At 35.4% G+C, this 19,699-nt stretch overlaps 1 protein-coding gene across 1 annotated transcript in view; it reads left to right on the forward strand.

Annotated features, from left to right (window-relative positions):
- Pde9 (phosphodiesterase 9) overlaps nucleotides 1-19,699 on the forward strand; it is a 479,057-nt gene that overhangs the window by 411,476 nt on the left and 47,882 nt on the right. Inside the window, exon 6 of the mRNA XM_069834095.1 lies at nucleotides 319-582. Within this exon, the coding sequence (XP_069690196.1) occupies nucleotides 319-582 (264 nt within the window). The remainder of the gene's footprint in view (nucleotides 1-318; nucleotides 583-19,699) is intronic.

Consider the following 19,699-nt stretch of genomic DNA (forward strand, 5'->3'; position numbering starts at 1 on the left):
ATAGAATTATTCCAATTCAGAAACAACTACGTAATCTAAAAGAAACAAAAGCTGCTGCAGATATTGTATAGCCCTGTCGCGTTCCCCTCCAAGGCGATTCACTCCCTCCAGGTAGGGGAATAGAGAATGCACATCGCACAGAGACTACTGCACAATGTGCGCGACTGCACAATGTGCAGGGTTTTGACATGCCTGGTGTAAGGGAACTTCAGTAGAGCAAGACAATAGGCATAGGATATTCTTGAGAGTAGCGCTTGCCTCTGAGATTTCAACTATGGTGTAAGATATATATTGACATGACTATGTAAATTTATTCAGATGTACGCGATGGTATGGTGCGTGGATTTGCCGAAGAAGATAGGCGACCTGGAGACATTGGTGCTTCTGACATCCTGCATCTGCCACGACCTGGACCACCCGGGCTACAACAATATTTATCAGATCAATGCGCGCACTGAGCTGGCTCTGCGCTACAACGACATCTCGCCACTGGAGAACCACCACTGCTCAGTGGCGTTCCGGGTGCTCGAGGCCGAGGACTGCAACATCTTCCGCTCGCTGCCGCCGGACACGTTCCGCCAGGTACCCAAATCCTGCCAACGCTATTGAGTGAACTTGTCCTCGATATTCTGATATCTTTGGTGTAATCTGTAATTACAATGCCCATGAGTAGGGTAAGGTTGCCTAATTCCGTGACATACAGGGTGATTCACGAGGAAAGGTAAAAAATTTAGAATGTGAATTCTCTGTCTGTTTTCGAACGGTTACGAAGATATGGCTCTTTGAATTTACAAAAACGTCTGAGATTCCATTCTACTAACTCGTATTTAGAGACTGATTACGGACAAATTTAAAGTTTATATTCACGTATGCATACATACCTAATATTCTAGAAGTCGGGGTCGATGTTTTCGCACATTTTCAAAGGTACCTTCTTCTGCTTCAGTGCACTGTTGCGCTCGGGCGTGAATCGCGGTCATCGCTCGGGAGAGTTGCACGTGGCTGTCTTTATGCCGCATCCAAAATACCGTCGATTAGCGCTTCTCTCGTTTCCCCGTTCCTTTGCTATACCAAGTCTTTCATCCAACTCCATAGACGTAAATACTCTTCGATATGGTACCCTTCTGTTCGGAAAGCGTCGTTCATATTCAGCGACGGCACGCACGATACTTCCATCGCACAAACCATAAACATACACAATATCTGCGTATTCCGCAGTCGAAAATTTATAAGGCATCTTGAAAAACACAACAACACTTCCGATAACTGTACCTGTATAACTACTGTACTGTAGGGAGCTGACTGGACTGCTGTGAAGTGATACGTGATAGCGTATTTGTTGGGACATTTGTAATGCTCCACCACCCGGTTTGTTTCTCTTCTCTTATCTACATCGCTTACAATGCAGATTCCAATGTTACGTCATTCATCGCGATCGGTGACCTTCTCTCAAGTCAGCAGCGTAAGGTAACGTCTGATTCACATTGGGGCGAGACGTTTTACCAAAAAAATGCATCTAGCTCCGCCATCGTTCGAAAACGGACCTATGTTCATATGAACTTTTTCACTCAAAATGACTTAAGATATCGTATCCTTAAATTTTTTACCTTTTCTCGTGAATAACCCTGTATTGAATAAAGTCTATATTTATGCCAAAATTGTAATACAGATTTTCAAATAACACCTAAATGACGTTATTTGGACCTTTAGTTACAGTTTTTACAACATTCAGTGTCAACTGTTTCACAAGTTTGGTATATAACATATGATTTTTCATTGTTATACAGTGGCTCCTAAATCCGTGACAGGGATCCAAATTCCGTGATAGTGGTTTCCTAATTCCGTGAGTGATATCCTAATTCCGTAATACTAAAATAATCCTCATTAACTGCTCAGAAAACAAACGTGTATTTGGAAAAAAAAATTAAAATCATGGTATATTGTTTTAATATGGATTAAGCAAGAAATTGAAACATAGAAAAAGGGCTTAAGTGACAAATTTCATAGAAAATAGTTGTGTAACTACAGGAATACATATCACATATTAATATATTATAAACAAAATAAACTGAAAGTTAAATTCAACACAGAATTAAATTTGAATAAATTGGATTATAACATAATTATTTCTCATTATTTATATTCCTTAGGAAAATATTTGGGGCTAAGAGGGATGAAGTTACAGGAGAATGGAGAAAGTTACACAACACAGAACTGCACGCATTGTATTCTTCACCTGACATAATTAGGAACATTAAATCCAGACGTTTGAGATGGGCAGGGCATGTAGCACGGTATGGGCGAATCCAGAAATGCTTATGGAGTGTTGGCAGGAATTTTTTCTTAAAGGGGATTATTCCTGTGTTCGTCCATGGTCTGGAATTTAGGTTAAGTTTAGATTTAAGACCTCTCCTGGCACCACATTATCATAATCATCCTATCACATCATCGGGGTAATGTAACTCCGCCTTCCAGGCGCCCCAACCTCAGAAGTGGGTTACAACTAAGCCACAGCCAGGAGAGAAGACCAGAAATGTCGAAAAGACAACCTGGTGGCATTGGATAAAAAAAATGGAGTGTTAGTTGGGAGGCCGGAGGGAAAAAGACCTCTAGGGAGGCCGAGACGTAGATGGGAAGATAATATTAAAATGGATTTGAGGGAGGTGGGATATGATGACAGAGATTGAATTAATCTTGCTCAGGATAGGGACCGATGGCGGGCTTATGCGAGGGCGGCAATGAACCTCCGGGTTCCTTAAAAGCCAGTAAGTAAGTAAGTAAGTAATTTATATTCCTAACAACAGGAGTAATTAAGTTAAATATATGCTCTATTATTTTATTGTAATTATAATTGATGTTTTCTATAACTTATTTCTATTGTTATTTCCAGGAACTATTTTCTTTCATAGACATTAATTTTCACAATTTAGCTTTGGCATCACTGTCGAGTGAGCCAGGAAGGAGAAATATGAAAATAAATCCCAAAATGGGAAAGCTCCTGTAGCATTGTTATTGTCTCATAATGTTTAAATAACCATACACATTGATTCAGCTGACTATAATCTACAGTAATATATCATTTTTATGATGCTATATTAATTCTTACCTCAAATATAAAATGTTTCTTCAGGAGCAGTCACAAGAGAAAGAAAAACTTGCTGGTCAACCACTTTTCACTGAACAATAGCTTCTGCAGTCGACTGCTTCTATTCAAAAGGCGGGTAGTCAATAGAATTGAAAAGAAGACATCTCCTGGTGGCATCTGTTAGATATTTCAAAAACTTAAAAGTCAGAGACCACAACTCCATGACAGTCAATTGAAATTTTATCGCGGGATTAGGGGTATCACGGAATTAGGCACCTTTACCCTACTTCTTGTTATACAGTGACCTACATCCAGCGTCAGTCCTGTATCGTCCTTTAACCACATGTTTTAACAACTTCAGTATTACAGTTCACTATATTTGCATGATACATATTTGTTCAGCGTATTCTTTGTACGTATAGGTTTATACCCTTACATGGGTCGTTATGCTGGTGTTCTTAAGAATATTTTCTTGCAACAATTTCTTAATTATTGAATAATTATATTGAAATAATGACTATATTTTTGTGTAGAACATAATGTTTTAAATGATGTTAAAGAATCTATATATAAATAATTTGAACTGGTAATGGAAATTACGGGAAAACGGCTGAACGGATTTTAATGAATGAACCGTCATTTTGAAGCTTGGCATCCAAGGATTTTCAGAAAAAATAGTAACTTTCAATGAAGAGTTAGTTTTCCTAGATAACTTTCTTATTTTACACAATCCATCTTTCGTCAGTTTTGAGAACAAATTGCATTTCAATATAAAACAAAACACACACTACAATAAACAATAGGTTATTACACGAAGGCCATGACCTACAGGATTGCTGACATATTTAGAGCTCAAATTCAATTGGTTATTAAAAACTTTCAAGACTTACTAAAAATAATTTACAGATCTGATTCTGCGGTGTGTAATTTTCTGAGTATAGCTGTGTATTGAATATTGAAATCTACAAAACTTGAGGAGGTTTGATGACATTATTACCATTAGAAATGAAATATTATTATAGTTAATGCCATGATGTGACTGTTTTTCATTAATTATACACATTAATGCTATATTGATGATATGAAAGTGAAACATTTTGGAGTTATGTAAGTAGACGAGGAGAATATCTTAAATTAGATCTTCATTTCTATAATTTACTGAGTGGTGGCTATATAGTATGTAACTACAAAGCTTACGTGAGATAATAATATTGTTATTAAAAATAAAATATTTTATAGTTATTAATCAAATGGGGTTGGGTCTTTTCATATACTTAATGGCGGTGTGGTGTAGATATTTATATGCGTTATTTTCTTCAGTATTGCCTCGAGAGAGCGCAAAAATTACAGTTCCTAAGGAAAGACCAAAAGGCATTACTTACTGATAAAATAAGAAGCCTACAAAATTATGTAGTCTCCCGATCATTTCAGCAAGATCTCTTAGCAGGATAAAATGATTTTACCCTCTACATGCAGCAGCTATACCAAGATGCTATTGTTCGAAAGCATAGCAAACCTGACATTTTTTTTTTTTTTTTAATTTTCACCTACAATCCACATTGACCTGAAATAGCTATTTCTTTTCTCCCACACGAAAAACCCAGTAATCGTCCTGACATTGTTACTTGCGTTTTCGCGTTGAAACTCTAAAACTGAAGGTGGTTAGATTCAAGAAAAAGTATTTGGCATTAAAAAAAAACATTCAGAGGGAGTATGTTTCATTATTACGGAAGCAAATAACTTTCAAAATGTCTGGTATTCTTCACTGAAAATAAACCTGAAAAAATTTTATCTGAAGGTGTAATGAACTTAATTTGCGGCATATACTGCGCAAGCCGCTAGTTATACTATATTAATGACTATTATTTATAAAAAGTGAAATTAAAGTATTGCGTAAGTGGATTATGTACAATATACAAGGGCAATTAATACGTTCCCGCAATTCCCTGAATGTAGGCAACACACAGGACACAGTAAATGGATAAATTATCTAGAACCAGGAAACGCCTGGGATCTATACTAAATGCATCACTTGCTAGGCAAAGAAGAAGACTAGCCATCAGGCGTATATGGAGAGATTCCAGGAAAATAGCAATAGGTTCTTGACATGTTTGCACAAAATCATGTATAGAAGCTCAGTCCTTAAAGACATTTTGATGCTCGCTAATATGTTTTCGCGGTATATCAGCCGAGTTAAGATTTTGGAATGCTCCAAGCTTTCGACTGCTATCTCTGCAGCCATCTTCAGGGAAGTGATGTCCGAACAGAAAGTCGAAAGGTTATATAGATGTGGCTGTCTCAGGTGAAACGGGATTGGTTGGCGGATCGGCCAATCCGGGGCCGGGAATTGTCATCTCTCGTAAGCTCCGCCCCTCCCGGGATTCCTGTGTGAAGTTTGGCGGGCGGCGAGCCCTGTTCCGCCGGTTGGAATCGGTTGCCGTCCTCGGTCCGTGATCTTCATGACCTTGATTGTAAGAGGGCCTAAGTTGGTCCAAGGCCGGTGTCCATGCCTGACTGAGCTGGAGTCCACTGTCTCTGTTAAAGTTAAACTTCACGCAGGAATCCCGGGAGGGGCGGAGCTTACGAGAGATGACAATTCCCGGCCCCGGATTGGCCGATCCGCCAACCAATCCCATTTCACCTGAGACAGCCTAACATCTATATTACCTTTCGACTTTCTGTTCGGACATCACTTCCCTGAAGATGGCTGCAGAGATAGCAGTCGAAAGCTTAGAGCATTCCAAAATCTTAACTCGGCTGATATCCCGCGAAAACATATTAGCGAACCAACGCCGAGAAAGCCTCAAATCATACATTTTGATACTGTTTGATAGACTGAGTGAACAGGCATGGAAGCTGATGTTATACCGCCAGCATTCCATTGTAAGATGTTTAGTTGTTTCTGTACCATTAAAGTAGTCCCCGCCCGGAGATCCGATTGGGGGACTATTTTACCTCCGGATAATTTTACCTTAATGGTACTCATTTCATATTGGAGTGAAAATGGCAAGTTGCAGCCGAATTAAGTGAACACCATATTTTAACGTTTTGGTGGCTACTTCATCCACACACAACCCCTAGAATGTCTGGAGGACCACACCTGCTGTTGGTCGACGGGTCCATTGGACCTAGCTGGGAGATCTTGTTGATCACCAGCTTTCCCTCCTTAAGCCACTGGAGGACGATTTTAGTGCCATAGCAGGTCAGGACTAGGAACAGAAAAGTAGAAAGAGGAGGAAGGAAAGGGAAATGAACCCCTAGGCCTCGAATGCTCTAATGCCGTCAGGGTCGAAGAAAGTAAGAGTTCAGTCAGAGGACTGGATAGGAAAGGGTAAAGAGGGAATTAGGTATTGAATAGAAGAAAATTATACCAAATTCAGTCAATAACTCATGCAGCTGACCAGTGCTAATTGATGAGTAGCCCCTCCCTTTAGTTCAGCTTGTAAAATTATGCTTACTAACAGCTGCAACACGGGAAGGTAGGGATGGGACATTGGGTATTTGTCCAGGTTGCTACCTTAATGCCTTCAATGGGAAGGATTAATGGCTCTCCCCCCTGTATCCGACAGATACCCTTTTGCATAGAATTGGAATATATCAGTCCCATAACTGCCCATTGTGCATCTCAAACCAAGAAATGGATTCGGAACACTCAAAATCTATGCTTCGGTGGCTGACCATGATAATATCTTTGAAAAATATTGGCGTCCAAGAGGTCAAATGACTTTATTGTCAAACGCCTGGCATTAGAAAACAACAACAACAACAGGCATGGAAGCAGTTATCTTCAGCGACAGACGCATATATGTTTAACGGTACAAAAAAATACAGCTGCAGTTCGGAAATATATTGATTGCACCTTGTATAAGGCCTTGATTGCGTATTAGTAATTAATACTAATTGTTTGCTACTATTTCAAGTAATATTAGCATTTCTTGGTTAAATGAGGTGTACCTCGAAAAGCCTTCATGAGTGGTAGGCCTAGTAACAGTAGTAGTAGTAGTAGTACAGCAGAACCTCGATAATCCCAACTGATAGGGACCGGGGATAATTCGGAATATTTAACATACGGAATTACTATACATGAACTAAAAAAATCATGTTGAATCTTTCGTGCACTACTTTTAACACTTGAATATAAATAATTGATTAAATGGCGATCTTACTCGTGTTAATTGAGTAAGCATGTGTGACTTACAGCTGTTTCAGTGCTTCTTCACACCATCCTCAGAGCCTACTAGATCTCGGCGTCATCTCGAACTTCGCTGCCTTTTGTGTGGGTGCGTTCGTGTGATGAAGAGTTGTGTCAAATAGTGTGTGTGTTCTGAAATTGATCTGTGTGTTGAGAATTTGATTAGGGTGTGTTTTAGTGTGTCTGTATATTTCATATTGTTCTAGTGTGTTGAGTTTTTGTTTTGTCGTCCTTATGATGTTGTCAACAAACACAAAAACGCACAAAACACACACAAACACAAGAACACAAGAAATGCATCACACTAACATACGAAAACAAAAACACACACAAGATCGCATCCTCATTCAGAAAACAGAAATGCAACATAGCATACAGAACAGAAAACACACTACAAAGACATCTCAACACACAAGCAACACAAACAAATAAATACAACCACACAGGCGTATACAAACTCACATGCAATAGTTGCGACAGTTTCTACATTGGACCGACAGGCAGATCATTCCAAACTCGATAGAAAGACCACATTAAAGCAATAACCAGAGGACACAATACATCTACATATGCCGAACACATAACTAATGCAAACCACACATACAATAACATAAACACAGATATGGCAATCCTACACATACAACCCAAAAACCAAAAACTCAACACACTAGAACAATATGAAATATACAGACAATAAAACACACCCTGATCAAATTCTCAACATACAGATCAATTTCAGAACACACACACTATTTGACACCATATTTCAACACTTTTCAACAATCGAACGCACCCACACAACAGGCAGCGAAGTTCGAGATGACGCCGAGATCTAGTAGGCTCTGAGGATGGTGTGAAGAAGCACCGAAACAGCTGTAAGCCGCACATGCCTACACAATTGACACGAGTAAGATCGCCATTTAATCAATTATTTAAAAAAAAACACATTATACTGCAGTATAAAATATGTAAAAATGTGGTAGAAGTGAGTATCTTTCTTTCTTTCTTTGTTTCTTTCTTTCTTTATTTCTTATTCTCTTTAACCTCCTCTTTTATCCGACTGAGAATAGGGAAGGGAGATTCATTGGATGGCTCACTAGATATCTCACAAATTCGAACCTCCCTGGTCATGGGATCGATCGGATTGACGCAGAGACATCACAGGACAATGGACAAACACCCAATCCCGCGAACGGAACATTTTTTTTTTCTATTGACCATACCGGGAATCGAACGTCGGACCGTTGGTTGGGAAGCGCAACCACATAGCTACAACGCTGGACAGAAATCGATGTTTGAAGTTCAGAGTTCATACAAGGAGTTAAAACATCCAGAAAAACACAAAGAAAAATAACAATACTGTATTTAACTAAGCAATACAAATATCCATACTGCATTAACAATACACACACTGCTAACGGCCCTATTTACGTATCTTAAAAAAAGTTAACGAAAATAATCGTTTGCAATCTTCCTTCGTTTTCTATGCTTTCCGGTATTATATGTATACTAGTGGTTTGCGTAGCAAATGCTGCAGACTAAGTCCATTAGAAGTTTAAATAATTATTTTTCAGATTTATTTTCCGGGCAGAATACCAGGTATTTTCCTTAATAATGAAACATACTCCAAGAAAGATGTAACATTGAAAGTAACGCAATAACACAATGAAGTGTAACCTTGTCAAGAAATGTCTCTTTTTAAAAAAATTCCCTTTGAATGGATTTTATGTCAAATGCTTTTTCTTGGACATATTAGTCTTGATTTCTTTGAATTTCAATGCAAAAACCCAAGTAACAATGTCAAGGTGATCAGCGGTTTTTTTCATGTGGGAGTAAAGTAGTAGCTGTTTCAGGTTATTGCAGATTGTTGGCAAGAATATGACATTTTGGAGTGTATTAGATACCAGTAAATACTGGACATCATTTTGGCCACATTAAAAATAATATGTTCAATCAATGGCGTATTTAGTGACCACAAGCTCACAATGACTTTTATTGTTACTCGCTGAAGATCAGAGATGTAAATTATTTATGAATTATCCCACGTATTTTCAACAGTAGAAGCTGTTGTGGGGAATCTATTGTTGAGATACTGAAAATAATGATATAGCAGAGTTATAGAATCGTATAATATACATCCTAAGTAAAATTATTCATAGAAAATCATTTCAGCTGTTTCAGCGTTCTATTCGTTGCTGGTTGCAGGAAATGAACTAACTCATCATGTCAGCAAGAAATGAAATGACCTGTTATTCTTCATACAGTAAAATGATGTACTTGGCAACGATCACGAATCAAATCGATTAAACCAAACGAATATGAAATCAATTTTTATGTAGTTTGAAAGACGCAGCTAAAATAGGAAGAATGACTCAATTACTAATGCCTCTACCTAGGATAAAGAGAATCACACATAAATATCTACATCTACCGCCATTGATATCTGAAAAAGACTCACACTACTTGATTTATAACTATAAAAGTATTTAGTTTTTAATAACAATATGTATGTATTACGTAAGTTTTGTAGCTTTTAGTAACATTGCATGTAACGCTGTTACTCAGAAAATTGTAGAAATTAAGATTTAATGTAAGATATCCTCTACGTTTACTTACATAAGCCCAAAAGGTTTCACTGTCATATTATGAAGAATAGTATTGTGTAGGCTATTTATTCTGAATTTTATTCAGCTTCCTCCAAGTGAATGCTGCCTAGAAGACAAAGATTACCAAAAAATTGTTTTTTTTTTGAGTAAATGGTAGGTACACAATTATAATGAAAAAAAAAACAATGGAGAAGGAAAAGAAAAAGAAATAACACAATTATAAATAATTGAAGACGACTAAACAAAAGATCATTAATTCCAGAAGAAACATAAAATTTCCTAGTACGGTATCTATTTGCTATCAGGTGATCACAGTCGTCTATTTTGCACTAGTTGCAAGACCCAACTTAAATGAGGAGTTCGCCATAGGAAAAGATCAATCTATTTAAGTGTAGAGATGGTTTCTTAGGATTTTTATAGATCCCTTTACTGCAGACATAGATACTTCAGTGACAAGAGTTTGTCCTAGACCAAACTGCTTGCAAAAATGCGCGATTCTTTTTGTGATGGTCCCTCTAGCCCCAATCAGTAATCCAATAACTTCGATCGATGACAAATACTCACACCATAGAATTACCTGTAATATTTAATTTTAATTATGATAATGTCAACAAACCTTCTTGAGTCTGTAGTTTTTAACAGCCTATACACATCAGTACTAAGAACATTACACAACAGACGATCACATCTGTAAATTCATGATAATTTAACCTTCGTAATAAGTTCTCAGTAAATTAGGCAAATGAAGATCGGCCTATTGGCATTTTAATGTCATAGAATCTGTTGACAATCCTGGAGTCATGGCCTCCTTGATAATGTATATCTTATTGTTTTGTTTTATTCTGAAAAGCTATTAATTCTCGAAACTGACGACAGAATTTTGAAAAATAGGAAAATTATGTAGGAAAATTGACATTTCTCTGAAAACTATACTATTTTTCCGCAAGTCTCTGGATGCCAAGCTTCAAAATGAAGGGTCATTCATTAAAATCCGTTTAGCCGTTTTCCCGTAATTTCCTTTACCAGTTCTAATTATGTGAGTATATAAATTTCGTAGCTTCTTCGGATTATCGAGGTTCTGCTACAGTAGAGTTTTATTTAACGACACTTTCCACTGCAGAAGTTATTCAGCGTTGAAATTCAATGTGGGCGAGAAACGTCCGGCGAATTTTGCCAGGAGTCCTCTATCAGGGACTGGGACAGCGTTATTTTATGTGTCGTAAATAGAGTTTTAAAGCTACGGTAGATCACCATAAAATAAATGGCGGCAGTTTTCCTAGTATCATTCTTAGAATACAATGCAATCTTACATGCACCAAGGCTCTACTAATTGCAATGTTATCTATCAATGCTATTAAAATGACTATATAATGAGTAGGCTATACCTCGGATTTTTAGTCTCAAATAGGATAGGTTGCAACAATTTTGTGTAAAAATCCCTAAATGTATGCAACACAATAAACTCTCGAGCGATGATATTGCCTAAAACTAGATGCATTAAAGAACTTATGTTTTAATCTACGCTAAACGAGTCTAAAAATCCGAGGTCTCATTTTAATAAGGCAATAAGCATATTCTATAACGGCTTCGTAGTCTAGCTACCACCATTCGTAACTAGAAATCATGAGATCCTGGGTTCAAGTCTCGTTCTATCCATGAACATTTTTCGTGAAAGAGATTATTGAATACTTTCATTCGAAAAGAAGCCGAGTGATTGTATGTAAAGTATTTCTGTAGGCAGGAGCACCTGTTTTAAGTAAAGATTCTCAGAGTGTCTCCTAGGTGTGAAATGTGGGAACTCTACGATACAAAAACCATCAAAAAGAAGGAAGCCATATGTGCAAATATTGCGTATCGATTTACCATAACGCAGTGGCAACCGAACACTAAAGTTATTATTTCAAATACATCAATTGGACTATAAAATGAAAATTATAATAAAGTTAATTTGAACGTTAAATCTGATTATATACCTGAGAATTAAAATAAAATAAAATCCACTGTAACAATGAAAATTCAAACTGACGACCCAAAGAATAATTTTTCTAACAATTTAAATGTTTAACTGTGATCTCGTGTCTAATCAAATTAAATTAAATTGAAGATTAATTCGTATAATTCAAGCTATAATATGTTTTCGTATATACTCGTATACTCTAAGTCAGCGTTTCTCAATTTTTTTTTTAAATAGGGACTACTTTTTTTAAGTCAGAACAGTTCCGCGGACCACATTACTCTTGTTCCCTCCGAAAGTAAATTTATAATTTTGTAGCATATTTCAATACCAGTATACTTATATTTTAAATTAGAATTAATTAATTAAAATTAATTTAATTTAATTACTTTTATATTAGTATTAGCTAATTAAGTTAATGTTAATAGAAGAAAATTCGTTTTCGTTTTTTTTTTAATAATTCAAGGCTATTAGAGTTTGGATAATCTTTAACTTATTAACTAAAAAAAAAATAAAATAAATGTTGCTACTCACATTAATGAGATGAATGAGCCTGCCTATTCTTACACAGTTATTCTAGGCCTATATTTGAATGACATTTCTTTAATGGCACTAGAATCATTGATATTAATATCTTCACACACAGCTTCTGAACTATTAGCAGAGCCTAAATGAAGCATATCATCACGTTCCTTTCTTTTCAAAGATCCAGATCGAAGCCAGTTTGTCATTATGTATAATGGGCAATATTTAACAGAGACATAGACACCTACTAGCGTGTACCACATAAGAAAGATTTAAAGTCATAAATACATTAAAAGTTTCGGTACTTTGGTCCTCTGTAATGAATTCGGGTGGTCCCTGGCTAGGTTACAGGTGCAACACCAGAAGTGCAGGGAAAAGATGGCGAGAAACACCACGTTCATAGTGCTTCAAATTCCCCTTTTGTTGCTGAGAGTATAGTGGGAAGTCGATAGACGGGTAGGGTAACAAATTTCATAACATGTCTTGCTATATTTGTAGTACTGGGAGAAAAAGTGAAAGCCGATTGCCATGTGTAATTTCCAAACTCTGAGATTTTCAGCTATAATGTAATACGCAATTCGTTTGAATTTTATTTTTTCTTCTGTCTTTTTTGAAGGACCACAAGGCCAGACCTCGAGGACCACAGGTGGTCTGCGGACCATAGTTTGAGAAACGCTGCTCTAAATAATAATCACACATGTAACTTCTTTACGAGTTGCTGGATCATCGTATTCCAGAAAAATCTGTTTCTATTAAGGGAACACTGATAGCCTATAATAAAATGCCTGTGATTGTTTAAGACAAGTAACAAATTCTTTCACGTCTGGAACTTCTAGCTAAGTATCTATTTGATATCTTACACATACGCCAGAATTGCCATTCACGCCAATGATAACACTCATAACCAACTTACAGCACAATTTGAGTATCCTACAAAGCATTTCGTTAGTTATTATGTGATTTTTTAATCCTTAATTAAAGTTAAAAATACTTAGATTTATAGACATGCTCTCAAGTTTCTTTTCCGACCAGTCCTACCAATTCTACGACCACTTTTACCATTGAATACTCGATTTTCATATTCCACCAAAACTACGGGACCAGTATTCTACCATACCGCAAATCTAGTCGTAAATATGAGATAGAGACTATAACTTTGTTTCTTTTCCGGTGGATACCATGCTAAAGATTTCATCGCTTTTTTTTAAGTCCATTGCCCTCGACCAGGTTTGAACTGGCAGACCTCGGACCCAACTGCCAGTAGCATAACCGCAAGACCACAGAGGACGAGTTCGTGGAAAGTACGTAGTTTAAAAATATACATTCAAAATTCGTGATTCATTAATTAATTACATGTAAACTATTGCCACAGTCTAGTATATACAATCGCGAAGCTCAGTACGTATTAAATATGCAAACATTAGGTAGTTGCTCACCACTAGGATCGCTAATATCGCCTCGTTACAGGCAATGCAAAATAGTACCGTCACAGTCTATTGTTTCTAGCACCCTCAAAACTCAAGCTTCGTGACTGTATATAGTATACTGTGCTGTTGCTGTTATCCAAAATATAGCTTCTGCCTTGTCTTGTAATCATTCAAGAAACTGTTCTCTGCAATATAGGCCTACCACTATTGCAGCAGATGTATCAAGATACGAGTTCATTAATGATATTGAGAAAAGGAAGAAAAAGACGGACGCGTAATAGAGAATAGCCGTTTATAATCACGGAGTGCTTCTATGGACACACTGTAGTATCACACTCTAATATATACAGTCACGAAGTTCAATACTTACTGAATATGCAAACATAGATAATTGCTCACCACCAGGATCGCTACTATCGCCTCATCACAGACTCTTTCCCTAGCAGACGATAAAATGTTTTGTACTTTCGATATCGTGTTCTTTTGAAAAAATTAAGACCTTCCTTCCACTATTGAAATATGAAATATATAAGGTTTATATATTATTTTCATAAAATATATATTATATTCTATAAACTCACCTGCCTGGATCTTTCGGTAGAAGGATAACTCTAACCTCTTTTTCTTACAATTTATAGTACTACAAACGTCTCCTTGTCGCATATTATTATTGAAATTATTGTATTTTAGCTATTTACAGTTATTACAACCGATAACGAACATTTCACAGTTTACACAACTTTTCACAACAATACGGCACAGTCAATGCCTTTTCGATCCAAACCATAATGTACCATATGTTCGAGTTTTCTATTTCAGTGTATGGAACTTAGTGAAATATCATAATTTTATTGCGTGTCATTGCTAAGATTTATTTAGTGTAATGTGTCCATAAGTTCCGTTTACTTCTTGTTGCATAATATGTTGCAGAAATAATTACAAAACTGTGTTATTTTAATGTGAAGAGAATTTACATGTTAACATAATCTGTTCGCGTCAACATTTTAAGTTTAGAATAGAAGCTGTTTTGAGGTTTAATAAAAAAGAATTTATATTGTGATTTCAATTTAGCACGTCTACCTTCCTTAATTTTAGACAAAACATTTACCATACCACTCCTATGAAATTAGTGTACGTACAATTGTGTTACTTCGTCTCTTAAGTAGCAGATAAATACAATAATTCAGTACTCAATTGTAGTATATAATACAGACAAATTGAATGTGCGGGGTATCATACATGACATTATTCTTAATTATAATATATAATTGCGAATTTAGGAATATAAGTTAAATATAGTAAACATAACCTATAATTTCCATATGAATGGCAAGATATTGGAGATCACTAAATTTAGACAGAAAGGGGCAACAGGTACAGTAAACATAACCTATAATGGGGTGCAACTCAAAATTATTGAATCGTGCATAAATGAATGTACAAGAATTTCGCAATATTTAATCGAAATAAAGGCAGGTATTACACATACGAACAACGTAATTTTCACACCATAAATAATATTACACCCTAACTCCCGAGTGAATTGTCTGAAGTGTCTCCTAATCATTGTTTTAAATTTTATTAAAGGAATCACATTACATTTTAGAGAAACATATGTTACTGTTATGCATTCCAACTAATTTATATGGTTGAAACGCCGCCCTTCGTGATCGGGTTAAGCGAGTTACATGGTCTGCCTTAAGGCCTGTATTAGGTCACGATGACTGTGGCACAGTCTATTGTTTCCTAGTACTCACAGCGCTCCAAGCGGCTAGAAACTACCGCGAGAATTGCAAAAAATCATCCCAAACTTCGTGACTGTATATATTAGACTGTGGTAGTATGAAGAAAAGCGCAATAGGCAAATTTTTAGAAATTTATTTAGACACCAATTCCCAATACGTATATCACTCTTGATAATTAGGGAGCGGATTTTTATGTGCTAAAAATTTAAATATATTTATTTTTTATGTGGTAAAAAGTTCGAAAATATTTGCTAAAAGTAAAAATATATATATTTTTTAAATATGACAAAAATACCTTACTTAGTTTAAAAAAAAAATGTTACTAGGTACTCACCAACCATACTTGAGTGCTAGCAGTTGGCCGAGAATTGCAGTGAACAACAAAGGTCATCTCCAAATTCTCCATCACAAATGCATGCCGATTATCTCTGAACAACGACTTATACTGTGAAAACGATCTTTCCGCATCACAGGACGTCAGATGTGCATATTTAAAGAGAGGAATGTCGCAAACACAAACACCGTCAATTTCACCTACAGACACATCCTCCAATACTTGAGCAACTTTACACATTTTTTTATATCCACTGTTTTTCCCAAACACATTCTGGAATTTGTCCCTTAGTAATTGTGCTTCTGAACCTGGTAGCGAGTCTAGTTTAATTTCCACGGCACGCACCTCCCTGTTTCAGACAACAGGTTTTTGGATGTTTCGAGTTTTTTATGGTATCACACAAAAAGCTTAAATTTGCTAATAGGAAAGCCAAATCGTTTTTTAAACAACCATCTTTCAGGTTAACTTGAAGGATATCGATTGAAGAAGCCCGATAACAGGGAATCACAACAAGATATATTGCCTTACTTGATAGACATTAGCGAGAGGCGAGAGATTTGTTTAAATTAAATAATGTTCATACCCGAGCTATTATCTGTTGTGTTTCACAAACAAAGCATGGAATGAAATCATCTTCAGCAACAATAAACATTCCTAATTATGTGTTGCAAGATCTCTCCTTCTTGTCCATGTTAATTTATTCTTTAATAACACTGATATGCTGCCTAGCAGTTCTGAGAACTTGAGGCGATACTATTACGAAAATGGATCACGGATACACCACACAGCGCTTAGAAACACGAAGGAACCAAGAATTCTTAAAAAAGATAACGTAGGCTACTTCTGAGTGATATAATTGATTTAGTTTTAAAATATTTAAAAGTTCTTGTAAAACAATTATTTAAGTAAAAAAAACTCCAAGATTTATGTGTTTATAATAGATTTCCTGGAAATATGTATTTACATAATTTTTTTTTTTGTGAAAATATGTTTTTTATGTGAAATAAAATTCGGGTTTTAAACTTGAAACTTCATGTTCGGAATTTTTAACTTTGTTAATTATTAATTTCAAAGGCATATTGGTTCCGTTAAGTTCAATTTTAATTGAAAAATGAGTTCTATTCAGTCAATACTTAACATAAAACACAATAAAACATGTTATAACAACATTTAAACAGATTTAAAAACAAACGTTTTCGCCAATTTTGATTGGCATCATCAGGTCGTGTAGGTCGAATGGAACATGTTATAAAAAGTGAACACTTGGTATATGACGTTAAAAACCAAAGTTACAACTGTAATATCACTTAAAAACAGAGAATAGAATGTAGCAAAAAGCCTCCACGATGTGTGTAGAATCACTGTGTTGAAAGAGGCGTGTGTGAACCAAGGAAACAGCAAAACTCTTCTGTCATTTCAGATACAGTTTTCAAGATAGATTTGAAGATGCTACGAACAGGTCGCTCGTGTGGCCGTTATGGAGAGCAGGAAAAATCCTGTAAATTGTAAGGATAGAATGAAAGAATATTTATCTGAAGAAGCATTTAAGTATTATTTAAATCTTCTATGTAATGATTTTGTAATGATTTATTTTTCATTTTAATATTTTAACAATATTATTTATATAACATATTGCAGTAATAACATCGGCATCTGGAATCTCGTTGATTTTTTCACGGCTTCCTTAATGTTACTTGTATCAGGAACATTAGGAACATTATGGTTTATTATATATAACAGATCACAGACACATTACATACAACAATTTTACACAAAGATATATTATTATTTAAATACAATTTCTACATTTTACCTATTAACATAATTTGTTTTATCTTGCACAAGCTTTCAGTTATTGTACAAGACTCAACTCATTCTAGAATATTGGTACCATCAGTATTGGTTTACCTTCCTAAGATGCACTTCCCTCTTCACTCTGCAATGTGCAGCTAGCGTATCTAAATCATCTCTAATTCTAGTTTCTTCCATACCTCTTTCCTTACAAAAATATTTATACAGTTCATACAAGCTCTCTCTCTCGTAGGTAAGCCTTCATTCCTTAATTTTATTTCATAATATTCTTTTGACGTACCTTCAAAACTATTAAATTTAGAAATAAAAACGATAGCCAAATAATTTCTAACTAAGTCAAATATGTTATTATCTGTGAGTCTAGAAAAAGCGTACCTTCCAAAATTGAATTTATTAGTCAGCTCAGTAACTGTACTTTCCCTTAATGCTTCCTTCCTTCTATTTTTTTAATTTTTCAATCTTCTCCGGTATTTTATTTTCCGTGTATTTGTTTATTATTAAGGGATATTGACTTTCCTCGTATTTCTCCATACATCTACACTTGTTACTTTCTTTCATGCATAATTTTACATCTATAACAAGAAAGAGAAAGAACAATATATACACCTACACATACACATACACATACATATACATATACACTACAATTATTTCACTATTTATTTATATATTTCTTAATTACTTTCGTTCACATCTATTTCCTTTATTATATCCATTCTAATTTTTAACCAAAACAAGATATAAACCTAATTGCTTTTGCAATTTTATGTTATTAATGTTCATGAGCTTTTTTATAGCTATTTCTTTATTAACTTGAAGGAATTTTTCTTTTATAAATTTCTTACGTATATCTTCAGTATTTTGACACTCAAGAACAATGTGAATGTCGTCTTCTCTCCTTCCACACAATGGGCATGTGCCTTGAGGTATATTGACTCTATATTTAAATCTTCTAAAACAATACTTACAAAAAATGGAAGAACGTCTTGAAATCCATGAGGACGGCGACACGACTGATCTTTACATTAAGTGGTAGCGTATGACGAAAACTGTATACGTGGCACGACTAGTGGATGCGTGACCGTTACTTGCGTGTGATTTTAAACAGCGGGTTACTTGAATTTGGGTATTGTTCGTTAAGGAGCGGGCTATCATTATTATTAGAATAGGTGGTAATATATAGTTCCTCCGCAGCATTCGTATAATTATGATTGTTAATAGTCTTTAAGACCTGAAGGGCTTCTACTATGCCAGTAAGTTCGTGATTAAGGGAAATGAGATGCGTGGCAAACTTTGATTTATTCCTATTGAATTTGAAGTCAGAGACGTGCTCTTTGTAACATGTGCGAAAATTCCTTTTTGTTTGGCCAACGTATTTACTGGGACAGTTTTTACATTGTAAATTATATTAATTATAGATAAACACAATATAATATTTGTTACTCAGTCAAATGACAAATCAATGTAAAATAATGACTTATATTATATGGTCATTAAGTTTTATATACATGAATTACAAATTTCAAACGTTTTCGCCCATTCAGGCATCTTCAGGCACAATTATACAATATCTCAATATCAAACTGTATAGCCATTACATTGGTGGTAGATAAACTGTTTAAGATTAATGATGTACAAAACATCTCCATAATTAAAATGTAATATTACAGATCATAAAATTAAAATAATGTTAAAAACCACGTGTTGTAATTAAACTTCATAATATTCTGTGGAACTCTTGTTCAGTAGAGTCCAATGAGTGATGAATTATGTCTGAAATATATAAATAATACGAAATAGAAATAGGAATTATCAAATGTAAAAGTGTAATCGGATTGGATGATTGAAAGTACTCACGTCGTTTGAACGTGCCAACTGTATAGATCACTATAAAACATCCTATGTTTGAAGTACAGACTGATTTATATAGAACTGACACATTTCTTTCTTTCTTTATTTCAAAACGAATGATGCTAGCCACAATTTGTTATACTTCAAATGTAGAGTATCTTTTGGGGA

Source organism: Periplaneta americana, chromosome 8, assembly GCF_040183065.1.
Source record: "Periplaneta americana isolate PAMFEO1 chromosome 8, P.americana_PAMFEO1_priV1, whole genome shotgun sequence".
In the NCBI taxonomy this organism is placed as follows: Eukaryota; Metazoa; Arthropoda; class Insecta; order Blattodea; family Blattidae; genus Periplaneta; species Periplaneta americana.